Here is a 20034-nt window from a genome sequence, read left to right on the forward strand (position 1 = left end):
TGCATGGATAGAAGTGTAGAAGGCTAAGTGGCATCACTCTCAGGTCTTCTTCTTTTCATGTCCAGGGTGTCTCCCATTCAAAAAGCGGAAATTGTGGACATGGTGAAGAGCTCTACACATTGTGTAACACTGGCCATCGGTGACGGTGCGAATGATGTTGCCATGATCCAGGTGAGTCCCCTCTCCATGCGCCTACCCCTCGCCTTTTTTTATGCGTGAAATAGTTTTATAGTGCTTGCCACAAGAAAATTATGCCAGAACTTGAGCGAAACTCCTGCCAAAACAAATGCTCACTTTCACTCGCAGCTTAGATACCCTCCACAACAAGTGGTAGGCAGTGGTGGCTATAGTTAGCCGAACTATTATTTAATAACTGGTGATTTTGCGCTACTTTCCAGGAGAAGATAAAGTGTTTATTAAACTCTTGTCTGTATTGCGCCATCATCGCACTGTCGACATTGTTGAGGGTCTGTGTACTACTTCACCACTCTAGCTGGAAAAGCAGGAAAATGCTCTGGTTGAAAGAACTCTCCTCCTTGGCACGAACATGTGGTTGACTAGGATCAGGCTCCCCAACTGGGAAGTATGGGGGCTCTCACCGCAAGCCATACAGGATGCTTCAGACATTTGGATTCAGTAAAGCCACTAGAAGGGCTGCCCTAGAGAAAGGGCCCGGCCAATTAAAGCTGTATCCTACATCAGCTATGGGTGTTCTTTGCTGCCCAAGCAATTGCTTAGTTTCCAGCTGGTTACGATGAACAATAATGCTTTTGAATGCTTTTGCTGGCTCTCAGCCTAAAGCAAGATAGGGCTGCAACTAATTTTCAAGGGGAGTATGTATCCTTTTATCTTTCCTCGTAGCTTTATCTTTCCCCTTAGCTGAAAAATAAAAATATATCTATTATCACTCATTCCATTTCATTTACTGTGTAAATTGCTTCCCCAGTGGGAATTCATGAATGAGGTCTTTTGTACGGCGTGTAGGGCCTTGCTAGGCAAAGGCAAGCAGCTTGGAGTACAGTTGACATGGAACCGCGTCCTGCGTAAATGTGTATTATGTGGAACACTGAGATAAAGAGGGCTGTCAAACCATGTCTTACATGTATGAAATTACAGTGGAGCATCGTTGAAGTGCACTTTGCCATGAGCTCCCAAAAGAGCATGAGAAATGTTGGCACGACATGGGGGGGGGGGTGTGTACAGTGTACTAAAAGACAGGTATGTTGTTCGGAGCTCATGAGGGGAGTCCCTTTCACGATGAAAACTTCTGCTGAGGAACTCCTGTTGTAAGCAGCGCCCCTGGCGGCCGCTGCTTACCAGTTGGTTTCAGAAGTTTTGTTTGTTAAATTAGTTCTAATTTATAGCCAAACGTGCAGACATTTGTGGGTTCTGCAGACGAGCCTGATGTTTGATGGCTTACTTTCTGCTTGCAGGCTGCACACGTCGGAATCGGTATCAGTGGCATGGAAGGCTTGCAAGCTGCCTGCGCCTCCGATTATTCTATCGCACAGGTAAATGGTCTATTTCACCGGAAAACTGTTTCATGCAACTGCTCCAACATGCAGGCTATACATTTGAGACAGCAGAACCCCATGCAGCACTGGTAAAGCATAGTTCATAATGTGAACATGTATAGCTGAAATTTGAAGTACAGTACCGTTAAACCGAACTTACAGGGGCCATGAAAATTTGTTCGTATTATCAGAAATTTGTCTTAAGCGGAGATTTTTTTGCATTGTGAACGTTACAAGAGGGCAAAAATGTCGTTCATCTTAACCATAGTGCTCGTCTTAACCAAGTTTGTCTTACTGGGAGTCCACTGTATAGCATAGTATGGCATTGAATGCACATATGGCTTATTTCAATGTATAGGATGTTAGTCGCCCACAGGATTTGCGCTGTTGTTGGTGTGGGCTGTATACAAAGCAGGTGGATCGGTATATGCTTTTATTAGTATCGCCACCAAAGTTTGAAGCTAATGTCAGCCTAACTCCAGTGCACTGGACAAAAAAACACGTAACTACCTTGAGCTAAACAAAGTGCATAAATCTTGGTCACTGCTTCGCATTAACGGGGCTTGTCGTAACTGAGTTCGCCTCATTTGTGGAACTGTAAAAAGAGCTCCAGAGAAGCTGTATGCCCTTCACTCTTCATTTAGCATTCCTTAGGTTATCTTCTGTATTGCACACAAGCTAATTTTTTGGTGGTTTTTCATGAACAAAAAAATTATCCTGTACTATCTGATCCTGTTTCTGCTTTCTTTTCAGTGTTATCTTCACTGTTTTCTTTTCATTGTGTTCGCAAAGGAATTAGAACGTACCAAGGCAGCACACGCATTTCGCAGTAGTTATAGCTGTATCCAGCTACACAAGCAGGAGTGGTGGATAATTTTGTTATGTAAAGAATACTAATGGCCCAACAAATGTTCTCGCATTTTTGTTTTATGTTCGAGTGAGTGTGCTCTCAGTAAAAGCCCTTTTTCAATCCTGCCTGCAGTTCCGGTTCCTTCGTCGTCTGCTGTTTGTGCACGGGGCCTGGAACCACAACCGGATGTGCCGACTCATCCTCTACTCATTCCACAAGAACATCTGCCTCTACGTAATTGAGGTGAGTTCATTTCTTGTGGCAAGGGCCACCCTTTGGATCGCAAACCAGTTTTGGCTCACTTGGAAGGTGTACGCTAAAACGACTCGCGAGCCGCTGCAGTGGCTCAGTGGCTAAGGCGTTGTGCTGCTGAGCACAAGGATGCGGGTTTAATTCCTGGCCACGGTGGCTGCTTTTCTGATGGAGGCGAAAAGCAAGAACGCCCATATGTACGAGATTTCGGTGCACGTTAAAGATCCAAGGTGGTCAAAATTAATCCGGAGCCCTTCACTATGGTGCACCTTATCACCTGCGTTGCATCCGTGCATTAAACCGTACAATCAATCAATCAATCAATCAACTGGCATCGCAATGCAGGCACAAGTAAAGTCGTGGCATCGTGCTGTCGGAACACCTGCTCAATGTGCCACTTGCTTCGAGAGTGGTCACCTAGCGCTACATTGTCATTTATAAAACAGCAGTGAAAAACAAAGCCAGGCTCTCTGCACTGTTGCTTATGCATTTGGTTTCTGCATTATAACAGCACACACTGTCTGGATTTGTGTTAATCTTAACGGTTCCTATAAAATCATCTTCGCAGCATTAGCTCATAATAACTTCAGGCATGTTTGTTGGTATTTCAAGCTTGCTGCAATCACAATATCTCAGAGCAGTTCCGTATGATGGGGGCAGGCACCACTGGCTTCGCCTTTACGTCTCTTTCGAGTAGTAGTGATTTTTTTTTTTCTCTCCCCTGTGATCTATGATAGCTGTGCCCTTTCCCTGTCTACTTTTCTGTGTAGCTAATCCTCTGTGCTTGTCTGTGCAGCTGTGGTTTGCAGCCGTGAGTGGGTGGTCTGGACAGACGCTGTTCGAGAGGTGGTCCATCGGCATGTACAACGTGGTAAGTGTTGTCACGGCAGCTTCCCGTCCACCTGGCTTTTCAGCGTGGCTGCCTAGTACTGGGAAATTGTGCATACAAAAGGAAAACAATATCGTATTTTTCAGATGTTCACTGCAGCTCCTCCCCTCGCCATTGGTCTCTTTGACCGCACCTGCAGCGCTGAGGTCATGATGAAGTACCCAGCACTGTACAAGTCGTCTCAGAATGCAGAAGGCTTCAACGCCAAGGTGCGGGATTGTGCTGTGTTCCTCCATGTTTTGCACTGTGTCCTGGTGAGAGAAAAATAATTGTGAGTACAAAACGTGTGCAAGGATATTGCAGAGACACGTGAGGTGTCTGCTGCAGACTGCTGTGCCAAGCCACCCAATGCCTCTGCCCCCTGATTGGGTTGTTCAATTACATTCACCAATAAGGTAAATGTAATTGCAGGCTGGACAAAAACAGCTGTGCTATTGCGGCACTATGATTATTAGTTATAAGATGGTCGTAAGCAGGTAGAAAGGAAGTGTGGATGCATTTTTGTGCGTTCAAGTCGCCTGTTATCACGTTTAATGGGCTTACCAATTCCTTATAGAGTCCCCTATAGAGTCAACCCTGGATTGGTTGTGTAATATCAAACTTATCAATATCAAGAAGCATAGTCTTACGGCGCTGTTCTTTCTCAAATTTTTGGCAGGTGTTCTGGGTATGGATCATCGATGCCATCTACCATTCAATTGTCCTCTTCTGGCTGACCATGCTGGGAATAAAGCAGGGCAAGCTGTTCTTTTTTCTTACCTATTTTTTTCCAGTGACTAAATTGCAGCAGTCAAACTCCACGTAGTCGATGTTTGCGCAACCCGCCTCCCCTGTTTTTTGCTTTACGGTACCCGTCACTGTAGTTTATGCCTCAAGGTTTTTCCTTGCATTGTGTGCGGGGAACATAAATAACTGAGTTAGAGCACTGGAGTGCATATTTCTATCAATATTGACAGGGGTTCTTCTATGCACTGAACCATGATAATATTTTTCCCTTATGCAGATGTTGCTTGGGCGAACGGAAGAGACGGTGGATACCTCATGTTTGGAAACATGGTGTATACGGTGAGCTCGGTTGTTCGTTTCTCGGCAAAGTTAGTGCATAATTACTTGTTGGAAGCGTTTATAACCACAAAACAAGTCACTTAGGGTGCCTTCGTAATATAGCAAGACGAAGGCTTCGGAGACAACAGGACACTATTGGGGCTAATGTGGCAAGAAATATGTTTTTTTTTTCTTTTTTTTTTTGCATAGCACTTAGCTAATTTTTCTGCTATCTTGGTGGCCTTGAAAAGCTTTCAGAAAAAGAGCAGCACGAACCTAGAATTTACAGCTTGTCAATATCTCACTCAAAGCCACTTTCTTCTTGAAAAAAAGGGAAATTTAATTAATTTTTTTTTGGCTGTCATGAACCCAGTGCCCATGTACTGCTTTGTTGGTAGTTAACCACTCAAGCTGTATGTCCCATTTTACTACAAGGCCCCACGTTGCTGCAGAGCTTGGCTTACTTGCACTTTATGCCTAGATGATGTTCTGACTGCAGAAACCAAAACAGGGGCAAAAGCAACTGTACTACCAGTGACTTGTTCTCATTTGCTCAGCTTGGCATGTAATCTGCAAGAAACAGGGTTTTCTCTCAGTGATCCTCAAACCTATAGCTTTGTACATTTCTCAGTGTCATTACGGCCCACAGATGGATGACTATGTTGTTGCTGTGAAGCAGCTAAACGTATTAATAGCCTAACCGCAAGTGCCCAGCTCCTCATGCTGTATAGTCAAGCCACCCGAGGAGAGAAATTGATTCCTGCACAGACCAGTGAACTTGTTTCGGTCTTAACATTGTGGAGGTTAGTGGTGTTCGGGCTCCTGTAATGCAGCTTGTCTATCTGGGATAGCATTAGGTTGCATCCCCTTCTGCTCCTACCTTAAGTGACTGGTTTCGTGGTCACTGCTGCATGTCAGGTTTATTTTTCTTTTTGTGCCCTTGGTGCATGTGCCCATGCCTGTTCTTTAAACATTTCCAGTATGTCGTGGTGACAGTGTGCCTCAAGGCTGGCCTGGAGATGAACTCGTGGACCTGGGTAAGAGCATCACAAGCTTTTCTGTTAGAAGGAAGACAATCCCACAGTTTTGATTGTAGGGCCCAAGTGTAGTTGGTTCCTGAGAAAATCAGTCAATTGCAGACCACCTTTTATTACTGTGTGGTGACTCCGCTATGTTTATGTCCCATGCTTTGGTGGTTGCAAGTGGGAGTTGCAAAAACAGAGGCCTAAGCCCAGAATCTCATATTTCAGACGGTCTGCTCCGTCAAATGAGCCTATATTGGGATGCTTAGTTTGCAGGAATATGCAAAGCAAGCATACTCAAGTTTGTAAGCTTTGCCTTTGTTGGTAATCAAATACAGTGGAATCTCGGTCATACGAATCTCAAGGGGCGGCAAAAATATTCGTATCACCCGAAAATTCGTATCATCAGAAAACGAGAAAAAATGGAAATGTGCTGCGCATGCGACAGGCGGCGGCAATATGGCGTCGGCTCTTGCCGCGAAGAGGTGCAGGTAGCTTCAGCAACCGCTTCTAACCTTTTGTTAAAACGGAGCAATTGCTCATGCGGGAAAGGAGCTGACAGTATGGGAGAAGCACTATAAAATGTCATCTACGCCAAATATCCACCGCGGAGGTGGCCCAGCCAGCTGCTGCTAGCGCTCCGAAATTGCCGCAATCACAATGAGGCGCGCGTCTCCCTATTGGCGCAAGTCGTGAGGCTCCTCCCAATGCAGTTAGCGGTAACCGAGGCAGAGGCTGGCGCCTGGGTGCCGGGCTGAATCGTCAGCGCGGGCGTCAAAAGAACGCGCGCTCATCGCCGACGCGACGCGCGCACACGAACTCAAGCCTGAACAGCATGCCATTCGGGCGCGTCGGCGTTTGCGCGCGCGTTCTTTTGACGCCCGCGTCGACGATTTCGCCCCCACGTCAGATTTTACCTCGCTCGTAAAATGACGCGCGACACGCGCGGCAGTGGGAGGAGCCTGCCGACTTGCGCCAACGGGTAGGCACGCTCTTCATGGCGGCAGTTTGAAAGCGCTCCGGACAGCCCGCTGGCTCCGCCGGAGATGTTTAGGCTTACCACGGTGGCGGATATTTGATAGGCGCTTTCCCTAGCCGCCCGGACGATGCTTTACAGTGTCGTTTTCGGACTCATCAGCTCCCTTACTTCATAAGCAACTTCTTTTGTTCTTTAAAGAGCGGTCAGAAGCGGTCGGTCGAGCCACCCGCCCTACTTCGCGGCCGTTGACGCCGCCATGTTGCCGCGGCTTACCGCGCCGCGCGCCGCATGCGGGTGGCGTCAGCGCGCCTGTGGCTTGCGCGGCGCGTTTTCGTGAGCAGAAAACGCTCCATGCAGTTCACGCTTAATGATTTTGTGCCTGCGTGCGACCAAGGCCACACGGCCGCACAGACTCCCGCCTCCCGTCCACGCCGCAGTCATCTGCTCGCGACTCGCGTGTTCGTATCACCCGCACCGGGTGATAAATGCGAACGGATCATCCGAATTTTTTTACATTGCGTACAATGCATTTTGGCCGGGGAATTTTGAAAATTCGTATCAACCGAATTCGTATCACCGAGATTCCACTGTACACAAATAAGGCCCTTGCAGCCACCCGCATAATTTTCTGCTACTCTGATGTGTATGTAGATATGATTTTCTCAGGATTATTATACTGGAGAGTTTCCTTTGAGCTATCTTGTATGTGGGATATTACAGCCATAAATGAGTGTTCTTAAAATTTTTTCCTCACAAACTGCATCTTCATTTGTGCTTAAAATTTATTCCAAGGTCACATTTTGTGATCTGTTATGTATATGTGTCACCAAAAAAGGCAGTGGCACTGATCTGTTTGTTTATAAATCGAATAAAAACAATTTCGGCTTATGGGAAAGCCAGTGGTAGTATTGGAAGAGTGACCACCATGGAGGAAAGAATACTCAGGAGAGGCCCCTAGCACCCCAATGCATTGCGAAAAGTGTGGAGGAAGTCACGTGATTTTTCTTGAGCCCATAGACAGTGTTGCTTACTGCGGCGGCCATTTTTGGGCAAGTAGAACGGACAAATTTTTAAGGCGCTTGGTATGTGGCTGCCTCGCTACGCTTGCAAACCAGCGCAGTCGCTACGACAAACGTTTTTAGATTAGGTCAGTTTGAAAACTCTGCCGTCGGAGGCGTCTGCGTTCGCCATCCCGCGAGCCTGTTGCTATGACGACGACAAACGCTACTTTGCCAGGCTTAAGAGCTGAAAAATCGTCCTTCTATCTCAAAAACGGAGGCCGTTTTTCGATTGAAACTTTGGGTGAGGGTTAGAATGGGCAAATTGAAGGCGAAATCAACAGCTTAGAAGATGACATCGCACCGAGGAATTAGCGACGAAGCTGTTTTCGCTTCGAAGCGGGAGGGCAGGGCGACGCCATGTTAGTCAAATCAAACCGGAGACAGCAAAGGATGATGGGATAGAGTGCTGGGCTCCGTGGGCTCAAGTCATGGCGGGACTCGGCCTCACAAATGTGACGTCAGGGCCTCTCCTAACCTTTTCTTTCCTCCATGGTGACCACTTTGGAATGGTGACACCACCTGGGGTATCCAAAGCGAAACGTGATATTGGTTTTTGGGAATACGCAACCAAACGAGGAGGCAGGTCAAAAATTTCCTTTTGTTGCTCGTTTAAGATAATGACACACAGTTGCTACTTTAGAGTGAATACAGACCGTAATAAAATAATACACCCTCCCGCAAACTGCGTCGTACTCTTAGCTGTGGATACTTCAGGCACTACTGCCATTCCAGGGTGAGTGTAGCGAAGACAGATGCTATGTTTTCCTCCTGGAGGGCAGCCATTTTTAAATACTGTTTATTGAACCGAAAAGACCGAAAAAATTCGAATGTTCCTATAATGGCACTGTTGAAAATGAAAGCTAGTGCTGATATCAGTTGCAGTAGAAGCGTTACCTAGTTGTAGGAGCATAAAAAATTGATTCTAAATGCAGTGTGATAAAATCAAGTAATACTATGTGCTGGTTAAGTTAAGCAATTAAGTGGTTAAGTTAAGAAATAATAAGTGCTGATCAGTCGTACTTGGTGGTTAAGCCAAGTAATAATTAGTGCTGATCAGTAGTACTTGGCGGTTAAGTTGTAGACAATCAGGATGCACACTACTGTAGAAAAAACTCCACTCCCATCCTGAGGACTCTACTACAGTGTTGGGATTAGAGCACATATTGCACATGAGCCTTGTCTTTGAGCAAGTTGTCTTGTTTAGGCAGCATGCTTTTTTGTGGACAACTCAAGTACTGTTGTTTCACATGTTCTACTTTGGGGCCACTTGTAAAACAACAAGGCCACATCAAGGCGCAAAATTTTCGTAGCAAAACACAGCACAGGAGTTGAGAAGGAGCGGAACTTTACTCAGTGCATGGACAATGGCTTGGGCCTACCGTGCGCACTTTGTTTTTTTTGGTCCCACGATGGAATATTAATGTGCCAAGAGAAGGACGAAAGGTTGGAGGAAGGCGTGCATATCACACGCATGCACACGTGATAACACTGCACCAGGGGTTTCCCCAGGCATCGAATCAAGGGGGGGTGTCTCAATGGCTCTGGAGGGGGGGGGGGTTCATAAACTAGAAAAGCTGTGTTTTTTATCCCACTAGTTAAATAATAGACGCCTGTTAACCAAACGCTCATCCCCGTGACGTACGTTTTTATTTTTCTATATATATATATATATATATATATATATATATATATATATATATATATATATATATATATATATATATATATATATACACACCTGAGAGGCGGTGCTTTCTATTCAATGTAAGAAAAAACAAATTTAGAGAAATTCATTTTTTACCATGAAAGGTCCGTATTCAGTTTTTTTTTTATTTCTCGCCATTTTTCAACGTATAAGGGCATTTTCGAACTTGTTACCAGGGCCAGTGACGAAATTTGAGTTCTTGAAACAATGTTTAGGTAGTACACGAATTATGCAGCACTTATAAATCAGGCACCGATTGTACGCTCCCGATTTATTAAAACGCCAGGATTAGCTTCCGTAGCGCTTTTCGCTACTCCCTGGCTGGTAGCAATGTGCTCGCAGCGTGGTCAGCCTCAAACCACTTTGCCCCTTTCCTTTGAAAGCCTTTTTTGTGTGCACATACGAACTTGCCACGAGCTGTCGAAAAAAAGGAAATAAATACGTGCAACGCTAACAGCAAGCTCGGGGGGCGCACTTTTGTTTATTTTGCCGGAGGCTACTGCCAAGAATAGCAGACGGGCAGCCCGCGCATGCGCAGATCGACACTGAAAAAGGTCCATACAAGGACTGACAAGAGTGAAATTTGGGGATTCAAGGGGGGGTGTCCAGAAAAACTAGGGGGGGTCTACACACCCCCTAGGGGGGGTGTAGGGAAATCACTGCACTGCACCAACCTCTTCAACATTGAATTCCAGATTTCTGCCGCATTTGTAGCTAGATGGTCAACAAGTGCAATAAAGAAACGCATAGTGCTCATACTTTTTACTCGGAGAACAATGCATTTGAGGTCCTACAAATTTGAGTGGGCGGGTTCCAAGTTTAAATGATGCGGAGTCAAAGATGCTGCGTAGCCCCTTGTCGGTGGTCTTTCTTGACCACTGTGTTGTGGTGGCCCCCTTCGCAGCCTGTGCACCTGGCCATCTGGGGCAGCATTGGCATGTGGGTGCTGTTCCTGCTCATCTACTGCAATGTCTGGCCCCTGCTGCCCATCGCTGCGGACATGGCCGGCATGGTACGTGTGCATAACTTATACGCATCGGGACATTGATGGGGTTTTGACGTTGCCAGTGCTGGAGGATAGAGGATCATGAGCTTAATACTCTGCACTAACCTACAAGCATGGGGGTGTTTTGTGAAATACCCCCATTTGAAATACCCCAAGTGCACCAAAGGCAAGCTTATGTGTGGGCAGCGAGGCATCGAGTGAGGCTGGCAGTGTGGCAGGGTGTCTAGACTAAGGTGACGACGTCAGATTGGTGGTGGATGCTAAAGGTGCTCTGAAAGGGCAGCCAGAGACTTCAGGGCTGTATGCCACAACATCCCCCGAAGCGGAATTCTCAGTTTTGTCCACTTCATGTCCGTTTCAAAGTGTCCACTTCGGGAGAGCCCCGATTGGCTGAAAGCAGACTGCTCGATGTGATGCAGCACATCCGTTGGTCAGAAGCCTGGCGAGAGCTACTATGTCACGACTGAAACGGACGTGAATTGAACATTTTCGGAATGGACACAACTCAGAATTCTGGCCCTGCTTTCCTGTACAATCTTTATCGTCTGTCAGCGTCATCCTGACAATGGTTACTTGGTCTTTCTAACAGGAAAAAAATGGGTATGGCACAATGTTGCAAGTGCCCCTAAGTTACCTCCTCTAACTTCATTTTCATTTTTTCAGACTTTATTTTTGTTGTTTAATTAACGTGAAAGGTTTAAGCCATTCTGTGTTTACTTCAGTGACCATTCTGTGAATGTTGCTTTCTTACGACGAGGTTTACAAGTCTGCAGGAATCAACAGAGAAGTGGTGCCTACATCATCCTTGTAGCAAGCTCTTCTTAATAAGAAAAGCACAACTTGAGCCAGTTTCTGTTGTCTTTGCAGCACATCATGATCTTCACGTCTGGCATCTTCTGGATGGGCCTGGTGATAATTCCATTCATGGCACTGCTGGCAGATGTCATTGTCATTGTGTGAGTGTCTGGTGTGGGCTGTCTTGTTCTTTTTTTTTCCCCCCCCCTTTTTCCAAAACTGTTAGGGGGGTTCTGCAACACTTTTCGAGAGGACACAGACCGGGCTGTGCATTAACTGTTTTTGTTATGGACTATTTGCTTAGCTCGTTGCTATGAAATTCAGCATAGGTTCCTTGGGTTAGTCAAAATATACAATACATTCATGTCTGAGTTCTTCACTGGCACATGCATTAGGCACATGTTGATTCATGCTTAAAGTGACCAGACGTCCCGATTTAGACGGGACACGTCCCTGTTTTGCGGCTGTGGTCCCGCTGTCCTGCGGCCTGCCTGTGGGACGGTGTTTTATCCCGCTTTCGGCCGGAAATCTGGAAAACGGGTATCAAGCCCAGTGTCACTAATGAGAATCTGGAGGAATGAAAGGGTCAAAAGAAACCGTTTGAGGAACTTCAGCAAAGGAGCGCACATGACGGGACTAAGCAAGAAACTGTTGCGTGTTTCTTGCGTAGTCCCGATGTCTGAGCTATTTTTTTGAAGTTACAGTGTACCAACAAACCATTCAGTACACCCTTCTGTATTTGACGAACGGTGCGTGGATGTGCTTCAGTACTTGTTTACTTATTCAGCAAATAACGCAGCATTGCTCATCGGACAAAGGCCGAAAGAACTACGACACGAATTATCTTTCAGTTAAAACAAAATTGCATTAAGGCTTAATGTCCCTTCAAGCTAGGTGCCACATCCTTCCTTCAGCCTCCCCCCTCCCCCGCTCCCCCGCTCCCCCGTCCCGCTTTGGGGTCCGAGGAATATAGTCACTTTATTCATGCCTAGAGCCTCACACAGCTTCTGTTAACCAAAAAATAACTGCAGGGCACTCACCCAAATCAAACTGCAACATGACTAGTGTGCTGCTATTTATTGGCAAGTTGCTTTTCGTACCTGACTTATGGAGCTAGGTAGTTGGAAAGATACCATGTTTGCAAGGCTCTTGCACACCTTGTTTTTTATTATGCGAAGGAGTCCAAGAATTTTTGCCCAGTGTTTTGTGGCTTGATTGTAAATTGTGCATGTTTATTTCATCAGTTATGCTTCACCTTGGAACAGCAACGAAGCAAAAGGTGCGCTTGCTATAATTACGGATGCGTATTGCAGTAGGGTGCCACTGGTACTTTCTTTGGGAATGTGGCAATGAAACATCGTGGCAAGGAAGATTTATTGTCCAAATATATTTTGTAAATGAAAGTGATAGTAGTTGATGTGGGTTGTGGCCGCTTCATTGCCATGACAATGCCTGAAACGCATGAAGCAGAGTTGTGTAGAACAAGCTGTGGGGTAGCATCAACTGAGGTGTAGCATTGAGCCCTACCTGGACCTGCACTATCAGTATGGTGCACCTTGTCATCATAGCTCGCTCGCTGGACCCAAGTAGAGCAGGCGTTCCGGTGTAGTCGCTGTCGTCGCGGTATAATCCAGAGGCTTCAAAAGCCAATCGGTTTATATAGTCATAAGCGTTCGAAACTCGTGAACCGCTGGCACTTGTCATACATCTCCCCGTTGCTTAGCGCAAAGAAAAGTGTAGGTACATTTGAGGCAAAATATACGTAATTAACCGGCAGCGCCTGCATTTATTTAGTTAGGAATGCTCGTTAGGTTGGTTTTTATGATAGTAAGCGGAAAAAAGTGGCAGTGCAACGCCGGCACGTGCGGGAGGAAAAGCAAGCACAAAAAGAACAGAACTCCCGCTGGTGCAGTTTCAGGCAGGGGGTGTGCGAGTATTGTGAAGGCGGGAAATTTGAATTGCACTGGGTGGTAGCAGTGAGTGGATAACGGCGCTACAGCCCATTATGGCGAATCATTGCTCTGCACTTCCAACAGCTTTCACATCAAGTGGAACGGCCTTAATTTTTTTATGTTAGCAGCTTTGATTGCCCCGTATGTCTGCATAAATCTGTAGCCACAGGGGACTCGACGTGGTCCGAGCAAAACAGAAAGAGCAAAAAGAAGTATCTCTCACTGCAGCCACTCCATCTGTGCTTTCTACTTTCAGGATTAGGCGATCGTGTTTCAAGTCGCTAACGGAGGCTGTGAGGGAGAGTGAGATTGCGCACGCTGACCCTGGCCCTGTCATCCTTCAGGGAACCAAGCAAAAGTAAATGCGCTGGTTTTTTCCTGTTCCTGCATGCCCTTGTCCTGTGGAATGAAACTGGAAGCACTTCCTGCACGAACCGTCAACAGAAGGCACTGCAGAGTTGTAGCCGAACTCATAATAAGTCAGGGCTGTAAACCAGTGGTATTAAGTTTTTGAAGAAAGAAGGAATAGTAAGCCTGCTAATTGACTGGAGGTTTGACCTGCTTCAGTGGCTTGGTGGCTAAGCCATAGCACAGCTAAGCGCAAGACTCCAGGTCTTGATTTCCAGCTGCCACAGCTGTTTTTTCTGGTGGCGGCAATTAACAAAAGCATCCCTGTGTGCGGTATTTTGTCACACGTTAAAAATCACCTAGGGATTTAAATTAAAGGCCAGCTGCACTGAAAATTTCAACCTTTTGAAAATCCTACTTTCGCTCTGTCTGACTAAAAAAAATGTATAGCGAGTTGCTAGTTGATTTTGAAGATTCTTAGCAGTCTTTGAGGATGTAAAGGAATGTGTGCCTGCACCAAAAGGACCGTGGCCCTCTGTGTCTTTCGTGGCAACGGCCGAGTGCACCAGGCGGCAGGAAAAGTGAGTAGGAGGAGGGGAGGTAATGAGCACATTCAACATACAAGAGGAAAGGGGGCCCAATTATTAAGATGTTTCACCACAAAGTGGGTTGTCATGAGCTCTCTCAAGCTTTCCTTGCATCCACGATCAACGGTTGCCAATCGAAGTCGCATACCTCATTATTACTCCTCACCACCACCCGTCATCCTGATTCCCTCCACCTCCCACCCTCCTCATCTCTGCGTGTTTACCTCCTCTCTCCCTCGTCAGCCAATCAGCAGTGATCCCACCTCCCCACCTGTTGATTTCCTCTCCAGGCTTCGCTTATTTGGGCTTCACATTTCGTAACCACAGCACCTTGAACATCCAGCCTAAAAATATTTAATGTAGAAGACTGGAAGGTACAGAATAAAAACGCCTGAAATATGTGCATTGATGCTGTTGGTAACCAGTAAAAGTGGGCCGTGTTTTGAAACTGAAATTGAGAAATGGGCGGCTATTACGGAAGTGACATTGCAGCCGGCTGAGTGAGCGGCGAAAGAAATGGACACGGAGTAGAGCTTGACCGGTTCTTCTGTTGTCTTGGTCACCGGCGGTCTGGGCAGGCCAGGATGCAAGTAACGCTACGTGGCTGTTTGCATGCTACACCATCAATTAACTGTAGCATCGTCTCCTATCGAGCTATTAGGCATGTCATGGAGCTACCAGTTGCATCTCAGGTGCTTTGGTGGTGCCAATTTTACGTTCAGAATAAATTGGGGCTAGGTGAAGTTTTGCTGCAACTGGCCTTTAATCTATAGTTCCCTGTCATGGTGTTCCTCATAGCCTTATTGGGAATTTGGTGTGTAAAGCCCATTTGAATTTTGATTCGAGCTAAGGAAGTGATTACGAAATAGATTAGCACAGTGCTAGTAACGCTCCTCTTGCCTTTGGTGACAGGGCTTTGTAGCCTTCTCCCTCTGCAAAGTCACAGGGAGGCATAGCGTAATGTGTTAGCGCACATACTATAATTCTCCCTTCTGTGACAGTGTCTATCTTCTGGCTCACAGGCTGCTGATACTTTCATCTTCATTATCTTTCCTCGGCTTAGGCATAGACCAGAACTTACAGCTAACGCATCCGTTTCACATTTCCAGTCCTTCTTCCTCGCAACAAGGCAACCTTGGCTGAATGCTGAAGCATGCGCAAGTTTGGTGCCTGTTGTGTCCCCTTCCCCTGCACACGCCGGGAAACTTTCTGCTGCACACTCTCACACTGCGCCGGTCGCAAAAGACTTCGTCACAGAGCATGAACTCCTTGCGTGTTGTCCTGTGACGTGTGTAACACTTGTACTACTTATGATTTCCTGCAATGACAGTGCTCCGTGGTGGCTGTGTGCATGTGACCTTTCGTCAAACCTCTGTGTTTGTTTTCTACGGGCTCACTGCAACGAGGGCTGGACATTATGAGTTTTTTTTTGTGCCGATTGCTTTTGTAGCCCTCGTTGGAAAGTACAAAATGCGAATACCTTATCTGCGACGTCTTAGCCGCTTTTGTTCCCAGCTTGTGTAGCATGTGCTTCTTGATGTCAGAGTAAACAGTTGCTGTGTGATAAGCTAGTGCTGTCCGTAGTGTTCATTTATGCTTTGATGTATTGTGCTCGGTGACTCGTTACTTTTATTGTTGCTTGCATGAGGGGGCTATCTTCACTGCACAACATTTGGTATTTTTTCATTTCTTTTCTCAGCCAAACCAATTGGTAAAGATGGGAAAGTTGAAAAGAGGAAATACTTAGTGACATTGCATTTGCACTGAGCAGTCACTCTTATGTTTACATGTATACTCTAGCTTTAGAAAAGTTGAAATAACAATTTGTTGCTGCATTTCTGCATGCACTGCATGCATCTATGTTAGGGCAAAATGTTTGTTTGGGCTATGTTTATTCAGAAAACAGGGGATGGGGGGCAAAAAAAAGCTTTTCATTTTTGCGATCAGGGAAACTTCTTGCACAAAGCTTCACTGTTTGTGCCTACTCAGTTTGCACTAATACAGCCCACTGCCCTTATTCTCTTGATTTTAAATTCGTGCCATCAATTTGTGGAACGTAAAGTACGGTGAACACTTCTATTCTTGCATAGTGATTTATTATGTATGGAACTGCACCCAAGTCCAGGAGCTACCCGTGAAAGCAGTAATGTTACACATATTTGCTGATGCATGTACACCCACTCGTAAGTGTCCTTTTTTTCTCTTGTATTGCATGAGACGAGGCACGCATTTCTTCAGCATGTGACTAAATTGCGTGGCTGTCTGGACAACTGAAATTGGTTAGGTTAATGTATGTGTTAAGATTGAAGCTACGTGCATGAACGTATAAATGCAACAAGTCGTAACTCGGGTATCGTTCGAGTTTTTGGCACATAGAGAAAGCAAAAGCAAGGGAAGCTGCATGCACATTCTTATTACGTTTTTTAGCTGTGCTTGTTTATTTCTTGCAGATGTTTGTTGTCATTTTGATCACTATTGCTGCTGCTACTTATTTTCAGTTGAGTGCTTTTAGTTTTAGCATTATGAGGTGCTATTTCTAGTACTGGCTGGAAAAAGTGTTGCTTGAGTGATTGAATGTGGCTCTACAAGCCTAGCTCTACAAGTTTACAAGTTTAGCTCGTGCGTGGTTTCATGTTATTTATTTTCGTACTACTAACCATTGTACCAAGTTTTCGTTGCTGATCAGCATGTTACACGTTTGCATGATTCCAACATGACAGCCATGTCCCCAGTTCAAGGTGCTTGTGTGCCGTTTGAATTTACTAGTTGGCAGTACTAAAGTACCACAGCTGTTATAAAGTGGAAAAGAAAGAAATCAAGGAAGGGGGCTACCTTGCAAGTGATCCTTTGCCCTTCTGATGCTAACTGGAAACTCCACTGCAAAACTACTCGTATTTTTGACCTCTGTTGTGTAGCTAAATGTTTGTTTCGGTGTAGCCTACCCATTGCCTGTACGAATGAGCTGTCAGCATTCGGGTATGCTTTAGCCATATTAAAAAATAAAGTGAGGGCAAAAGCCTTGGTTGTCCACAGGATAGGAAACACTTCAAAATTGGGTTGCCTCATCAGTACTTAGTTTCTATAGATAGAAAACTTCATTTGTGTAAATTAATTGCATGTTGTTGCAGCTGTTCCCAAGCAGCTTACTGGTGGAGAGCTTCCTTTGAATAACTTCCTCTTTCATTACTTTTCCAGCTTTTGTAAGCTGTAGTTGGGTGTAAAACCATGCAACAAGCGCCTTGAACTGTGTACATGGTTCCCTCCTCCCACCGTTGTTTTTAGTTCTGCATTTGTTCCTCTTCCCTCTTTTGTTTGCTCCCCCCTTTTCCCGTTCCCCCCCAGCTTCCCAGCATCCCTTGCCCCCACTCAGTGCTGCACGGTGTTTGAGAACAGGCGGGACGATGTGGAAACCCGGCTCTGACGCCTGCGCACCCTCCTTCAAACCCTCCCGCGCGCTGATGGCTGTTTCCTTGCGGAAGCGACACCACCAACACCGCCGTGTGCCTGTGGAAACCCCAGTCTGTGATATGAGCAGTAGAAGACAATTGCACGTTGACGCATGGAGCGAAGAACGCGACTGCTGTCTTCTTCGCTCACCGAGAGCTTGTTGTAGATTCGCCGGAGGAGTGCGTATTTTTTTACAGTGCTGTTGTGGTGCCCCCTATGTTTTGAGGCGAGAGTGAGAGGAGCTTTTGAAGTTATCGTCACCTCAAATCAACCGGTCCTCAGCAGATGCTCACAGCAAATGCGTGCAAATGATTGCGAACGTCTTCCAGTATCGGCGTGTACAATTTTCCAAGCACCCTCAGCGATTTCAGATTGACTCAGCAGCTGTGTGAAACTTCCAAGAAATAGCATTAGAGGCTTTGGTGGGCATTGCCGGGAGCAGTGATCAGAATTTTCGCTGTTGGCGCAACCTCATTACATGCCTTACTACCTGTGCGCACATGCATGTGGAATAATGAACCTGCGATACTGTCGTGAGGAATCTTTATTAACGGGTGCATTTTCTTTTTACTAAGTGAGAAAAAGGGGAGAGCAAGGGGTGCTGTTATTGGAGATTAGCAAGCCATGTCTTGCATTGCTAGCAGCGGCGGTAGTCGTTTATTGAGGATTAAGGGGAAAGATCTTTCTAAGAGCCATGTTTAACTTGGCACTTCGCGAAAGTATTTATAATTTAGCGGAAAAACAAGTTAATCGAATAAGTTAGAATGTACTCAGTTAGAGTATCTATTTTCACTGTGGTGCATAAATGCTTCTGAATGCGTCATAAAATATCAAACGAATGTCCGCTCAGAATTTATGGAGTTTGACGAAAAACTTAGTTTGACGAAAAACTTCTCAGTGCACTCTTGTTGGCTTCGCGAGTAGACAGACCGAAAGCTTGACAAGATTGCAGCCATTTTTAATAACCGCGCATAATGTAATTATTTGTTGAGAATTGCGACGGAAGCAAATAGATAAATGCTGTGCAGAAATTAACCATTAGTTCACCTGCCTACGTTGAAGTGTTCCAGTCCCATCGCCTGTAGATGCTCTGATGTGTCCATTGCTCATTCAGATTGTCTCAAAGGTGACAAGTAAGCTTTTGAGTTTAATTTATGCTCGATATCCCACAATAGTTGGCTCTTTGGTGTACTGAAAAAAACGGCAAAAATTTTATTAAGGCACTTGGGTCTCGGCGACATCTCTCAAGGAAAGGTTAGGAAAAAAAAGTCTTAAAACATAAGCTTTCTTGTCACCTAAATTTAAGGAAAAAGAATTTGAACAGTACATAGTTGTGAGATTAATATATTCCATTTTAAAGTTATTTTGCATTGCATTTATAGCTTTGCATTTATAACTTTATGTAATGCTCTACGATACATATTGTTTCACATTGCCAGCAGAAATGGCCATGATTTTGGTGGCAAACTGCTGGAGAGGGGCAAAGCTTAGCTGTACTGCCTAGAAATAATTTTTTAAGCACTGTAGCTTCAGTAAAAACTTTAGGCACATACTGTGCTGTGGTTGTGAAACATGTAAGCGAAGGCTTAGTGGAGTGCATATTCCAGACTTCCATTTTAACTGTGCTGTTTCTTTCTGTCTATGTAAGCTGTATGAAGCAGATGCATTTTGTTTGTGTTGGTTTAGAAGCTAGCCGGACTTCTTGTGGTTTCACTGAATGTAGGACAATTGAGAAATAGCCCGGAAATGACGATGAAAAAGGCTAGAAATGTTCCTAACGTAACCTTGAGTCCCCACAAAGAGCTGTTGTGTACTGTGCCCAGCTAAAGACTTGACATCACGTGGAGGTGTCCATCTTGTACAGTGGGCACCATAAACGTGTATTTTTGCACGGAAGAAGGGTCAGAATGTTGAACAAGAGTGTTTGTAAACTCACGATGTGCCTTACTCAATGAACTCTGCTCAAAAAAGGTGTGATAACTTTCTTGGAACTAGAACCTTGATATTATTTTGCCGTGAGTGCATGTGGCATTCGTTTTACCTTGAAGGAGTTGACTCAATGCAGTATTGAACAAGGCTATTCATGGTGCTGAAATCATGTGGGTGCAGTATAGCAGTTGTTTGCAGCCCTAATCAAGACACAATGTCCTTGATTCCAGTTTGAAGGATGTGTTATGCCTGCAGCAAAGGTGCCACTCCCCAGTTGTACAAAACGCATGGTTCATTCCAGTTTAGTGGGGGTAGCTGCGTGTGCTGTTGTTCGTTGTTGCATGCTGGCTGGCATGGGCCTTCGGCACGTGTTTTTTCCCCTCATTTTTTTTTTACATTGGCTATACATTGTGCACAAACTTTGTTTTATGTTTTGCAACACCAAAGACTGCAATATTTTTTTTTTCCTGACTGAAGGTTTTTCAATAAACAGTGAAAGACGACGCTTGTGCCAGTGTGTGTTTTATCCAGCCGTATAAAATGGCTAATTCTTGTAATTACTTGGTGTTCCAGGGTTCATATACATGAAGTTTTGTAGTTGCACATCACATAACGGTAGCAGTTAAATGATCTCGATCAGCAAAAACATGTTTC

The 20034-nt window shown here is 45.3% G+C and overlaps 1 protein-coding gene across 22 annotated transcripts in view; it reads left to right on the forward strand.

The window, feature by feature from the left end:
- Positions 1 to 20034, forward strand: part of Atp8a (ATPase phospholipid transporting 8A1) — a 126648-nt gene that overhangs the window by 99884 nt on the left and 6730 nt on the right. For 20 of the 22 annotated variants that reach the window (XM_077703096.1, XM_077703097.1, XM_077703101.1 and 17 more), the window contains 11 exons: positions 66 to 171; positions 1434 to 1511; positions 2497 to 2607; positions 3413 to 3487; positions 3592 to 3714; positions 4164 to 4242; positions 4509 to 4570; positions 5530 to 5586; positions 10221 to 10328; positions 11190 to 11278; positions 13326 to 13427. In XM_077703096.1, coding sequence (XP_077559222.1) covers positions 66 to 171; positions 1434 to 1511; positions 2497 to 2607; positions 3413 to 3487; positions 3592 to 3714; positions 4164 to 4242; positions 4509 to 4570; positions 5530 to 5586; positions 10221 to 10328; positions 11190 to 11278; positions 13326 to 13427 — 990 coding nt within the window. Of the gene's footprint in view, positions 1 to 65; positions 172 to 1433; positions 1512 to 2496; positions 2608 to 3412; positions 3488 to 3591; positions 3715 to 4163; positions 4243 to 4508; positions 4571 to 5529; positions 5587 to 10220; positions 10329 to 11189; positions 11279 to 13325; positions 13428 to 15113; positions 16068 to 17346; positions 19884 to 20034 lie in introns of those variants that run through there. The other 2 variants (XM_077703100.1, XM_077703098.1) reach the window with 2 other exon arrangements.

This window comes from Haemaphysalis longicornis, unplaced genomic scaffold (genome assembly GCF_048455015.1).
Source record: "Haemaphysalis longicornis isolate Haplotype H1 unplaced genomic scaffold, Haemaphysalis longicornis Haplotype H1 scaffold_3, whole genome shotgun sequence".
Classification (NCBI taxonomy): domain Eukaryota; kingdom Metazoa; phylum Arthropoda; class Arachnida; order Ixodida; family Ixodidae; genus Haemaphysalis; species Haemaphysalis longicornis.